The sequence below is a fragment of the Phlebotomus papatasi genome, chromosome 2 (assembly GCF_024763615.1).
Source record: "Phlebotomus papatasi isolate M1 chromosome 2, Ppap_2.1, whole genome shotgun sequence".
Lineage (NCBI taxonomy): Eukaryota > Metazoa > Arthropoda > Insecta > Diptera > Psychodidae > Phlebotomus > Phlebotomus papatasi.
The window spans coordinates 34,630,300-34,644,784 of NC_077223.1; the positions used below are offsets into that span (position 1 = coordinate 34,630,300).

A 14,485-nucleotide genomic window follows, 5' to 3' on the forward strand; every position below is an offset into this window, starting at 1 on the left:
ACAAAAAACCTCGCTTATCTTGGCTTCTGAGTAATCGATGAGTTCAAGTTCTACGGCAAAATTATAGAGAACATTCTGGTCTACATTTCACCCATATAACACTTTTCTGTCAGTTCATCCAAATCCTTGATATTTTGGTTTAAATACAAAATTTGTATAATTTCACGAATTTGATTCAAGATAACTGAATGGCGTCTCCCAACTTCAGCTCCAAATCGAATTTGCATGCACTCCGAGTTAGCTCAAGAATCTCACCTACATAAGCCGGTTAGGATTATCTGTCCTTTTTCAACTAAATATCGAGAATGTCTCTCAACTTTCAAATCCGGGGTACTCCTCCCTTATAAGATTAGCAGATCCTTCCAACACGAAATGCTTACGTTTTAACTTACTAACTTTTCCAGTAAGGATTAGTCCAGAATTTTTGTGCCCCTTAATATGTCAATAAACAAAATTTAATTTAGCAACAAAAATTCTTGTCTCACATTTAGGGGAAACTGGGGCACCACCAAACACGGCGTACCACCAAACACTGCGATTTTTAAATCGGATGTTCGACTTCAGAGGATAAGACCTATAGGAATTTATAGGCACTATAGGGATGCTTGTCCACTGAAGGAATGGTTGAGATAGTCCAAGTAGTTTAGTTATAAAAATTAGTGTTTGGTGGTGTCCCTGTTTCCCCTAAGGCTTTTTGTTCCATTTTTTTAGTATATGCATTCTTTGGAACAGGAGATTTCTAGCAATTGTTATGATATTTGCTGCTTATTCTTCAAGTGTTAAACAAAGGTACCCACAGTGTGCTAAAATTTTATTGTTATACCTAACTGCTAATAGGTGCTCTTGAATTTTAAAATCAAATGTTGCCATTTGTAGGCTTATCAATATTATGACTTACCGCAAGGCTGCTTAATGGATGTCAGGATGTCTTCCATTTCCCTCCAATGATATTTGCATATTGATATAAGTAGTATCAGTATCAATATCTTTGGGCGTCTATTATCCATTTAATAAGCTACCCTTTCCACCAAAAGTCTTCTTTGGTTCAAAGTTTGCGAATTACTCGAATGACATTGCGATGAAAAGTCATCTTCGAATTATTTCAGCACGGAGTGATTTTGAGAAATTTTTCATCTTTAGTATTTTCCTCATGTTTTCTTTTCACCATACAGTGGTGGTTTGTCTTTTGGGGGATGTGGTATTTGGGATTCTATCCCTTGAGCCTTGAGGTTTGAAAGTGAAGAAGCGCGAAAACCACGGGATGAAAAGTATCGCCAGAAGGGAGAATTTCATTGCAATTCTTTTTGGATTATAATCAAAATGCAGAAGGTGATCGTGTATGGAATATGTATTTCTCATTACCCAGATCTTCATTCTCTGGGTGTTCTCCTGCGCCATGGTGCCGAGGGCGATGTGCCCCATAGTGGCAGGGAGAGGTGCTGGATGAGGTAGCGCGAAAAAAAACATATGGAAAAGGGAAAGAATAACAAATGCAAGAGGAGAATGAGAAGTACAGAGAGTGGCTATGTGGATATTAAAATGAAAGCAATTATGATTCATCAAAAATTCATTTCACACTTTGGTTCTACTTTGAATTGCTGGGTTTGAGTGTGTGTTTGGCTCCGGCTGGTGCGGTCTGGAGTGGTCTTACAACATCCCGCAGTACTGGAGCGGTTCGGTTTTACTGGTATGTGGTAGAGGTCTGCGCACGGAAAATTTTTGCTGCTGCTGCGCCAAATTGAATTCAGCAGTGCTGCTGCTGCGCGCAAATCTTGTGAAAAATGCTCGAGCAAACCACATTTGCTGCTGCGCGCAAATGCGCGCATCCACAAAAGTCAAGAAATTATTTCCTCTTATGAGATGGCAAAGCGTGGCATAAATAGTTGATAATCTGTTCTACCACATATTGTTTAAAATAGTTGATTAAATACTAAATTAATCAATGTTTATGAAACGTAACGTATTACGTTACCTACGTACGCTCGGAAAAAATGTTCTGGTCATACGCTTAGTACAATACACTATGCAACAAATTGACAACTTTTTTCTGTCTCAAGGGTCTCACATGGTACCTTTGATAGAGTCGAGACCTCCGATTAAGAATATCGTTTTGGTTTTCCTCAATCACGTCTCAATTTTTTTTAATTACTACTTTTATATTTTTCTCCTTTGCGTTACATTATTCGTTATATCTTAGGTTCTGGTGAACTGAACTTAAAAAGTGTAGGTCTGTTGGAAAGGTCATTAGTTGTGCTTCAATTTTGATAATTACAAAAACTTTGTAAAACCACTCATTCAGGGTGTAAAATTGGAATTTCTCTAAAAATTACCAAAAAAATGGTCTTAGAGTGAGGTTGTAAAAAATTGTATAAAATAAACTAAACAAAATATTAAAAATCAATTGACACCAGACGATAGGAACCATTTCGGACTACAATTTTGCTCATCTGAGACATCGCGCTCCGATCACTCTAAATACCTCATTTGTTGGTTTTTGTAATTTTCCAAAAATATGAAATATCTATTTTAGAGCAAATTTCCTAAAGATTTCCGAGAAAATATCTTTTAAAACTTATGTGAAATACTTATATATAAATGTTGAGATTCTTCTTTAAATCGATCGGGGGACCATCAACATAATTTTCATTTACATTCCCAATCAACATTCAGCATGCAACATGCAACATTCAAAATATGCAAAAAAAATCATAGAAATATGCGACATAAAATTGAACGAAAAATTATAAAATATGCAAGAAAAATATGCATTCATTTAGTTTATTTTTTACCTTTATCTAATTGGAAATTTACTTTTTATTAGGATCTGACTACATACAGTCAGTAAAAATTGCCAAAATTTTACCCTAAAGTTGGTAACTAGAAAATTCATATATAGAAAACTTAACAAAATATTGAGGTGCTGTCTTTTGCTGATAGTAAAGGATACTAAGGATTACTCATCATCTATATGACCCCCGTTCCGACCACTATAAAAGCCTGATTTGTGTGATAGAGGCTTCTTACAAAAAAACAAAAACCCTAGCTTAGAGCAAAATTCACTGGAAATTCTTTAGAACACACTGAAAATCGACGGCTCCATTCCATACTATTCTAAGTCGACTTAGAATTATATTACTCCGAGAGATATGTTACTCCTGAGACTGAACTCCACAACTTGTGTAAATATGAGGGTCACCGGATATCCGGGTAACGAGCTATTTAATTTTTTCGACTTATAATAGACAAGGATTTTCACATTTTTTCCATTCTATACTATTGTAAGTCAACTTGGAATTTTCTTGGGTGAAAAAAAGATTCTCACTTTTATTTCTAAGTTGACGTAAACTAGTATTACCCGGAAATTTTTGAACTATTTTGAAAAATTAGTATTATAAGTCGACATAAAATAGAAAAAAATTGAAAATTCAAGACTTAGAATAGTATAGAATGGAAAGTATTTGTATGAAGTGTATTATATGTCTACTTAGAATTATATGGTTAGGAAATGTTGCACTGTTATTTTTCAAATTTTATATGGGAAAGTATGCTAACTTCAGTGTGCTTGGAAATTTGTGCAATCTGTCAAATGGAATACAAAGTAAATAATTGTTGCGCTGCATTCAATACATTTTATTGTGTCTTCTGAATAAATAAGGTAATGTGTTTATACCGTTTTGTAATCAATAATAGATAACTAATGAGTTGTACTATAAATTTACGTGTTGTAGCCGCAAATAAGCCGAATAAACGCAAAACATCAGGGACCATAAATCGCATATAATGGCTACAAGATTGAATTCATCATCGTCTGAATCACCAGACTCTGAGCCAGAACGTTTCCCAGATGATGGCAAAGATGATGAGTACATAATGGAATCACTTTCCAGTAGTACCTTTTCAGTTAATTCCGGTAGTGAGACGATGAGTTCAGTGCATTCAGTAGTATGCTTGGTTATTCAGGGAGCTTCCGAGGAACATCCAATTGGAATTGACACAATTATTGACACCTCTCCTGCAGCAGAGCATTTGGAGGTCTTGCCAAATAATATAGACATTGGTAACTCCTCATCTCAACCTGGATATTCGCCGTGCAACTTACCAAATAATCAGATAATCAGAAGCAATACACCACTGCACCCAGAACCATCAAATTCATTACCAGCAACAGGAATCAGTAACATCTCATCTTGCCCAAGCCATTCAAAGGGCGTGCAAGAAACAAACATCAGTAACTTGTTACCTCGCCCAGGACACTCTATGGACACACTGAATGAAATTGACGGCTCTCCAAAAGGCCGTAAGAGAAAACTACGCCCATTGAAATGGCAAAAAAATATTGCTAAAATGGCGCGTAATGCAGGGCAAGAATATACACGGTATAATAAAAGGTATGATGCGCGTGAAATTGGGACTCCTTGTCCTCAGTCTTGCCGACTCAAGTGCAGTGAAAGATTGACTGAGAATGATAGGCTGAATAATTTCAAAAATTTCTATGCATTGAAGGACATAAATTATCAACGTCAATTCCTGAGCATACATTGCACGGAATTTTCAAAGCAGTCAACGAAACTTATGTTCCAAGAGAGTCGCAGAAGGTACTCCAGAATTTACAGACTGCCAAATATTGATGGTGACTTAATTAAGGTTTGCGCCACAATGTTTAGGTCCACTTTAGCTATAACCTCCCAAGTTGTTGAAACAGCACTGCAAAAAACGAATTTAATAACAAAGATACTAGCACCAGACTACAGGGGTAAATTTAAACGTAATATCTCTGAAGAAGACAAGGCCACATCTGATTCTGTGAGGAAACATATTAACTCTTTTCCTAGACTACCAGCACATTACTGCAGACAGGATTCAACGCGAGAAATTATTGATGGCCGGCTCAATGTTTCCAAAATGCATGGTCTGTACACGGAGTGGCTCAATGATCAGAATGAGTCATGCGCTCCTGCCTCTGAAAGAAAATATCGTGACATTTTCAATCAAGAATTCAATATCTCTTTTCGAAATCCTAAGAAGGACCAATGTTATGAATGTGTCACATACGAAAGCTTGAGCCCAGAAGAACAAAAAGAGAAAAAACAGAAGCACGATGAGCATCTATTTAACAAGCAAAAAGCTAGAGAGTTAAAGAAATGTGATACGAAATATGCTGAGGATCACCCAGAGACATTGGTAGCTTGTTTTGACTTCCAAAAAGTTATCACGATCCCAAGTGCTCCAACAAGCACACTGTATTACTCTAGAAAGCTAAATGTGTTCAATTTTACCTTATTCGATGTTGCCAAGAAGTTGGGCAAGTGTTACGTTTGGGATGAAAGCATCTCAGGACGAGGAGCAGAGGAAGTTGCCAGCTGTCTTTTTGAATATATGAGGCAAGAGATTGAAAAAGGTACGAAGCATTTTATTTTCTGGACGGATAATTGTCCTGCTCAGAATAAAAATAAATGCTTGGCCGTATTCTATGGATGGATGTGTAAAACGTTCAAAATTGACATTACTCATCGATATCTAGAGCGTGGTCATACCCAGAATGAAGCTGATAGTGTTCATGCTCTCATTGAAAGGAAGACAAAAAATCAGACAATTTTTGTACCAAATCAATGGTACTCATTAATACGTAACGCAAAGAAAAAGGAAGCGCCGTATGAAGTTGAAGAAATGTGTATGAAAGATTTTCTCACATTCAAAATTCTCCTTGAAGGAGCAAACACAACCAAAAATTCTAAGAAAGAAAATGTTCCTTGGCTTAAAATTCGTGAAATTCAAGTCCAAAAAAGTAATCCCTTTACTTTATTGTATAAAACCGACTTTGAGCAAGAAGCAAATGAGATAAAACTGTGTGATGTCAGTTCATACCAAAAACTTCGAAAGAGTAAAAAGCCAATGCCAAAACTGATGACATTGAAAACCATTCCTCAAATCCGACAAGGGAAGAAGCCAATATCTGCAGAAAAGCATAAGGACCTTATGAATCTTGTCAATAAAAGTGTAATTCCAAAAGCATATTCAAACTTCTTCGCAGATTTAGTTATGGAAGATGATCTTAAAAAAGAAATGGTGGAGAAAGAATGCTTTAGTGATGAATAATATTCTGTAATTAAAAAATATTTATAAGCTTTGTTTAAAATGAATTGAAATAAAAAAATAAACAAAAAGTCTTCATAGTGAACGCTTTAATTTAATCATCCAACGTGAAAATGAAAGATTGTTCTTTTTATAAATACCTTAAGATATTTAGTGTTGCTTGAGCCTGATATTTGATTTATTTGCAACATTTTCCAAGTAATACTATTCTAAGTCCACTTAAAGAAAAAAACTGTAGGCAGTATTTCCTAACTATATAATTCTAAGTCGACATACAGGTTTATTGGTACAAAATTTTCCGAGTTAAACTATTCTATGTCGACTTAGAATCCAAAAAAAGGTAAATAAATCCAAAAATTCCATTCTATATAAAATTATGATAATTATTTAAAGAAAATAAAGGAATTATTCTTTGACGGTAATTCCATTATGTGTAGACAATTAAAAAGAACCTATTTCGTATATACATGGTGTTCGAGAGTAATTTAGTTCCACGTAAACATAGTTTTTAAATTGCAAAACTTCAAATGGCTCTCCTGTAATGTTGTCATTCTGAGATAGAATAGTATGGAATGGAACCGTCGAAATGTAAATCTATGGAAACCCTATCAAGTAGAATTCTTCAGGTGGCCTCTTTGAATGGAATCAAGCGTCAATTTGATCTTTAATATCTACTTATTAATGACTAGAGCTGGTCAAAATATGCAAGAAAAATATGCATTAATTTAATTTATTTTTTACCTTTTATCTAATTGGAAATTTACTACATACAGTAGTAATAGTACATATGGACTACATACAGTAATCATTTCATGTATTTTATTTCTTAAAAAGAATTTTCGAGTTGCTTAATAGTAGTACTCTTTAAAAAAGCATTATTTTATTATTTAAAGCAATATTTTTGAAAAATATACAAAATGACAGAGCTGTAATAAACCGAACTCGCAGTATGGCAAGACAGCTTCGAAGAAAGTTCAAACGCGTTTATTTCACAACTTGCTTTCTAGATTAAGATTTTGGATTTGCTTAGAATAAATTTAATATATTTTTATTTTGAGCCAATAGTAGATAAATATAAAACCAGTCGACGGATTGAATACGATTTAAAAAGATTTTAAACAATGTATGTTAATTTTGAAGTAGTTGAATACAACATTTAATAACAACCAATCTTATTTCAGTATGTGGCATTTAAAAATATGCTTTTTTATTTCTCACTTCCTTTGTGAAATGACAAATGATATTTTACATTTTATGACATATTTATGATCCAAATCTTTCCCTGATATAAGAAAGTAATACTTAAAGCTATGTATCTATAAGTGCTGTCTGAGCTCCGGTACATTTGGGATTGATTTTAGAAATTGTACGATTGTTTATAAAAATTTTACAAAATCAAATCAAGAAACCTTTTGGATTGATTTTAGAAACTTTAAGACTTATTTTTAGAAGCTTTGCAGGATTAATTATATAAACGTTTCCGGTTAATTTTAGACACAGAACCCTTAAGCTTTTATTTTGACAGATCGATTTTAGAAAACGCGAACATCTTAAGCATAAAGAAAAAGGTCCAAAAAAACAAAAAGGACATTAAATCCCAACTGCCTCAGCATGAACGACCTTAGTTGTGTGTAAAATAACACGCACAGACCAATCACAAAACGGTTTAGATTTCGTTTGAAAACACGCATAGCCTAAACATAAAACGGTTAAAATTACGCTTAAAAACACGCACCACACACACTTAAACGGTTCGGATTATGCTTAAAATCACGTACAGCTTCATTATAAAATGGTTGAGATTGTGCTTAAAATCACGCACAGGTCAATGATAAAATGGTTAATGCGCTTAAAATCACGCACAGCTCATTCATTAAATGGCTAACGCGCTTAGAATCACACACAGCTCAATCATATAACGGATAATGCACTTCAAATTACGCACATGTTCAGTAGATGAACATAAATGATTAAAATAAACAAATATGTAAACATAAATAAATATTGTTATTAGATTAGAATAGAAATATTGTAATGTTATTGAAGCAAATACAGCACTTATTGATATATGGTAGGGTAAGGGCTCATAATTTTGGACAGCCTGCTTATAAGCATCGAAGTTCCAAGTTTGAAGTGCGATATTTTCAATACTAATTGACATTTCTTGTTACTCTCTTTTCAGAAGGGTTGTTTAGAAACTTAGCAAGCTATTTATCGTCTTATTTTTATTAAAACTAGTTTTTATACGTTTAAAAATGAATTGATATGTAGAGGTGACTTTGGCTCTTATTTTGGACAACTTGGTTATTAATTTGGACAAACTTGGCTGTAAATTTGGACAGCTAATCCGCCTCAACAGGATGCCCATTGTTCTTCATTTCACGAACCAATCTTACCAAGTCCTCTTTCTGTTCATGTAAGGGAAACGTAGAATGTCACAAGAAGCCCGGAAACTTTCCATATCATTCATTAAAGTGAGTTGACTTCGATACTCCAAGTACGTGCGGATTCGCTCATTCCCTGACCTTTCCGGGAGCCTTTCAGGGCATTTCTCGCTACATCTCTTTCGTAGAGATGATGCTCCTTTGTTTCTCCAGGCATTTGTCCAACCTAGTCATCACAAAAGCTAAAACTTCACGAAATTTCGTGTGAAAAACACTTGTCCAAAATAAGAGCCATCACCTCACTGGTAAATGTCTTAAAACATTTCCCATTTTTCACACGAAAAATCTAATTCACAAGGCAAATCTCACTTCAGATCAAATGTACAATCCACTACTAACGTGAATCAACACAATTTTCAATGAATATTCAATAATATCACTCAAAAAAAAAGCGAAGAAACATTGTTAGTACTTCACCACAACTAAATAAGACTGAAGTAAACACGAAGTTCTGTCATATTTCTCGTAAGCAATTGCTCATACTGAATTTTCAACAAAGCAATTTCAACTCAAATCATATTCAAAATTTAACGTATTTAGTGTCAAAATCTTCCAAAAAGAACAAATATTTAGATAGAATTCATTATTCATCAAATATTGGAATAAAAATCCATCATTTTAATCAATTTATTTTTAGTGTCCAATGTTATCCTCAAAGTGTCCAAAATAAGAAACTGGACAAAATTATGAGCCTTTCCCCTATTAAGAATAACCGTTGGGTTAGTTTAAACACGTTAGCATAAATCCCGGCAATATTACCAATTTCTCCATAATTTTCCCAATAATTCCAAATATCAAAAATGTTAAGCTAAGCATAAAATTTTGTATAAAAGATGAATAAATTTGGAAATAAAACAGTTCATCATTGACCAAGAAACCTTGTGTTTTACACACAGCTCAATCATAAAACAGTTAACGCGCTTAAAATCAGACACAGATCAATCATAAAATGTTTAACGCGCTTAAAATTACGCATAGCTCAATGACAAAACGGTTAATTCTCTTAAAATCACGATTAATACGCTTAATATAACGCTTGCGCTTTCTTAAGCGCAATTTTTACCGTTGTATCATTGAGCTGTGCGTGACTTTAAGTGCATTTACCATCCCGTCTGACACAGGGTAAGGGGGACCCAGCCTTAAGCCATTAATTAACATCCAGCTTTAGGCACTATTTTAGCCCTCATAGGCAAGATCCGAGTGGTAGGTACAAATTAAGGACTGAATCTTGCCACGTTCATCAATGGCGGTGGAATGAAACTGTCAATTTCACATCCTGATTTCACATTCAAATTTTATATAAATGATTGAAGCTACAAAGATAGGGATATGTTTTATTTAACCAGGATGAACGATTTAAGACTTTATAGAAAAGCCAAAACTCTTCTGAAAAAATTGTCTCCTAAACAATACCCCCGAAAGGAAATAAAAACATGCATTTCAACATTGGAAATTTGTGTATAGTTACCACGACACTTTTCTCTAGACGAAACGCACCCACGCACATTTATTATTATTAAAAAAAAAAACAACTAAAATCACTGAGAATCTTTGCGAGAATTTTAAAAACAAATAAAATGATTGGAAATATTCCATGTTGTCACTGACAACTGAGCAACAAAGACCGGCAACATAATTTTCGTAGTTCCGCTGCTCACCACCATGAATGCAAAAGAGTATCCTTCACATATATTTAGTAAGGGGTATTTTGTATGGGAGCTTCTTAAAAGTAAGGTATGAAAGATAGAGGTTAATTGAGGCTATAAATCACGCTTACTTGGTCAGACGGGATTTTATAATTGATCTGTGTGTGATTTTAAGCGCATTATCCGTTATATGATTGAGCTGTGCATGATTTTAAGTGCATTAACCATTTTATCATTGACCTGTGTGTGATCTTAAGCACGTTAACCGTTTCATGATTAAGCTGTGCGTAATTTTATGCGTATTAACCGTTTTATGATTGAGCTGTACGTAATTTTAAGCGTAATTTTAACCGTTTTATGCTTAGACTGTGCGTGTTTTCAAGCGCAACCTAAACCGTTTTGTGATTGGTCTGTGCGTGTTATTTTACACACAACTAAGGTCGTCGGGATTTGATGTCCTTTTTGCTTTTTGGACCTTTTTCTTTATGCTTTAAGATGTTCGCGTTTTCTAAAATCGATCTGTCAAAATATAAGCTTAACTCTTTCCGGACCACAACATTTCCAGCGAACGAATTTCAGTAAAACTCATTTTATTGTAACTCTTAGTGGTCAAATATGATACTTTTACAGAGAAAGAATTTTCTCCGCCTCTGGGAAATTGGAAAACTCATGGGAACTCTCGTCCCCAAAAGATCGCAAAGGATACAAACTTCAATTTTCTCAAAGTCAATATTATCGATTTTGTAAACTATTTGTGCGTGTCAAAGGACTCCTGTACGATGTTGATAACTAAAACAAGGTGAATTATTGACCAGTATCTTGTGGGATGTCCAGGAAGTCCTAAAAAAGACACCCAGCTCCTTGCCAACAGATTCCTCATAATATTTTACACATTACACTTTAAAACACATTTCTTTCAAGACGATGTTATTGTAGACACATTAAGCTTTCTCAAAAACATAAAAGACACTTCCTGGACAACCAGAATTCACCAAAATTAGGAAGAATAGGAAAAACTTCCTTGAAAGCAATCTCCCTCGCTGCCAAATGTCAAAATTATAGGCCATATTGGCAAAAATGTCGCTCCCGCTTGGAATTTAATAAAGCAAATGGCGTGAATTGGCGGGATAACCTTACATTTGATCTCTAGATTTTTGGGGTCGTGAGTACCCATAAAGTTTGAACAAGTTTTTTGAAAATTTACGAAAAAAATTATTTTTCGAATTTATGCAATCTGTAATTGTTAGTAATCATACTTATTGACCCCGAGAGGTTTTTCCTTTTTCTGGTCTAAAAATATAAAAAAGTCAGGATATCTGCAAGGAAGCAGAAAATCGAAAATTCACGATTTTTGACCAAAAATATCTAAGCTCAGGAGTTAATTAGGATCCTGCAAAAAATATCCTAGATTTGGACATCCTTATAGTTTGTAATTATCCAGAAAAATAGGATTTTTATCGATTCTAGATAGTCTAAAAAAATTGTTGTTTCCATGGGTACCCAGAATCCCAAAGGAGACGAAAGAGTTAAGGGTTCTGTGTCTAAAATTAACCGGAAACGTTTATATAATTAATCCTGCAAAGCTTCTAAAAATAAGTCTTAAAGTTTCTAAAATCAATCCAAAAGGTTTCTTGATTTGATTTTGTAAATTTTTTATAAACAATCGTACAATTTCTAAAATCAATCCCAAATGTACCGGAGCTCAGACAGCACTTATAGATACATAGCTTTAAGTATTACTTTCTTATATCAGGGAAAGATTTGGATCATAAATATGTCATAAAATGTAAAATATCATTTGTCATTTCACAAAGGAAGTGAGAAATAAAAAAGCATATTTTTAAATGCCACATACTGAAATAAGATTGGTTGTTATTAAATGTTGTATTCAACTACTTCAAAATTAACATACATTGTTTAAAATCTTTTTAAATCGTATTCAATCCGTCGACTGGTTTTATATTTATCTACTATTGGCTCAAAATAAAAATATATTAAATTTATTCTAAGCAAATCCAAAATCTTAATCTAGAAAGCAAGTTGTGAAATAAACGCGTTTGAACTTTCTTCGAAGCTGTCTTGCCATACTGCGAGTTCGGTTTATTACAGCTCTGTCATTTTGTATATTTTTCAAAAATATTGCTTTAAATAATAAAATAGTGCTTTTTTAAAGAGTACTACTATTAAGCAACTCGAAAATTCTTTTTAAGAAATAAAATACATGAAATGATTACTGTATGTAGTCCATATGTACTATTACTACTGTATGTAGTAAATTTCCAATTAGATAAAAGGTAAAAAATAAATTAAATTAATGCATATTTTTCTTGCATATTTTGACCAGCTCTAGTCATTAATAAGTAGATATTAAAGATCAAATTGACGCTTGATTCCATTCAAAGAGGCCACCTGAAGAATTCTACTTGATAGGGTTTCCATAGATTTACATTTTCAGTGTGTTCTAAAGAATTTCCAGTGAATTTTGCTCTAAGCTAGGGTTTTTGTTTTTTTGTAAGAAGCCTCTATCACACAAATCAGGCTTTTATAGTGGTCGGAACGGGGGTCATATAGATGATGAGTAATCCTTAGTATCCTTTACTATCAGCAAAAGACAGCACCTCAATATTTTGTTAAGTTTTCTATATATGAATTTTCTAGTTACCAACTTTAGGGTAAAATTTCGGCAATTTTTACTGACATTTCGTGTTTGAGCATTTTAAACTTTTTGCTCGAGCATTTTTGCCATTGCTCGTGCGCGCACTACGTGCGCGCATTTTAAACTTTCTGCTGCTGCTGCTCACAAAAAGGGCCTTTGCTCGTGCGCGCACGACCTGCGCGCATTTTTGCGCAGATCTCTAGTATGTGGGGTATGAGGGAGAGCAGAGGAGGAAGTCATGGTGAGAGAAGATATCCCAAAGAAGACCAACATCAATGAGACGAAGGAAGTCAGCAGCAGCTCACTGAATAACTAATATATTATGTAGATGAAAAATAAATAGAGATATAATGGTGAAATAATTCAGGTGCATTGAAACTAAGATTGGACAAAAGGTTGAGCACAAGGTGAGATAGAATATGAGACAAGATGAGAGATCCAACTGTGAAACTCTTGAGAAAATGAGAAACACTTCACACTTTACTGCGTTTTTCTGTAACACACACCTTACACACTAGTCACATGTATTATTGTTCTCGAAAAACGAAATACGAAAGCGAGACCTTTTATGCACCGTCAAAAGACCAAAAGTCAGAGAAAATGTGAGAAAGGAAAACGAGCCCAAGTAGTATATGAGGAAATTAGAATATTCCTTTGGTCAATATATAAATTACCCTCAAAAAAGAATCTGTCAAGTTATTAAATAATACACGCTATTTATTTCGTGGACGTGAAATGAAAAGAAAATTATGTAAATTTTATTGCCACTTACAGAAGTTTTCGTCTAATTCTTTCACCTCCAGACGCCCTATACCTCAGTTCAAATTTATTAATAACTTTCAGAAATTCTTTTCACGAGTGCTACACATGGAATTGTTACAAAATATGAATACAACATTAATTTGTAATACTTTAACAAGTGCAGATGAACCTTTAACATCTCTTTTTCAAACGTGGGGGTCTTCAACTGAAAGACATTCCACAAGACACTTTCAAAAGCTTTTCAAGTATTTAGAAAGATTATTCAAAACCTCCTTTAAAAAGGCCATTATAATTTAGTTCATAAGATTCTGAAATATTAAAAAGCATTAGGGGAGACCGAGGTTGTTTGGAACACTTTTTCCTCATTTAACTTGAAGCAGTCATGAAGCGGAAACTAATTTTTATCCGAAGTTTAATTGCATATCTTCAAAGTAATTTTGATCCATTGTTTCAGTGATAAGGTAAGGGAAGTAGCTATCGGCCAGTTAAGAAAAATGCTCAAAAATTTGCTTAAAATAAAAGCTCTAAATCAATTTTTGGCAGTTTTAAATATGCCAATTAGAACTCTAGCATTCCATTTATCTATATCTCTACATTTTATTTCTTAACATTTACAGAAATTAGTAAAAAATTGGTAAAATTGCAACCATACACTATGCATATTGCTTCGGCCATATGAAATCAGATGAAGAAGATATCGGCCAAGAGTGGAGCAGGTATCGCCCGAAAAATAAATCCCTTTAAAAATAATACAAATTTGAATATTTTTCTTATTGATTACGATGTAATCGAAGAAACACTCTCTGCCATCCATTCCTTATAATAAGAACCGATAATTGCCCAACTATCAGGAGGAGTTTTTATCACTTTACAGGGAGATTGTT

The 14,485-nt window shown here is 33.9% G+C and overlaps 1 protein-coding gene across 1 annotated transcript in view; it reads left to right on the top strand.

Annotated features, from left to right (window-relative positions):
• Positions 1-9,182: 9,182 nt before the first annotated feature.
• Positions 9,183-14,485, top strand: part of LOC129802013 (uncharacterized) — a 136,220-nt gene continuing 130,917 nt past the window's right edge. The window contains exon 1 of the mRNA XM_055847546.1: positions 9,183-9,236. Coding sequence (XP_055703521.1) covers positions 9,224-9,236 — 13 coding nt within the window. The 5' untranslated portion in view covers positions 9,183-9,223. The remainder of the gene's footprint in view (positions 9,237-14,485) is intronic.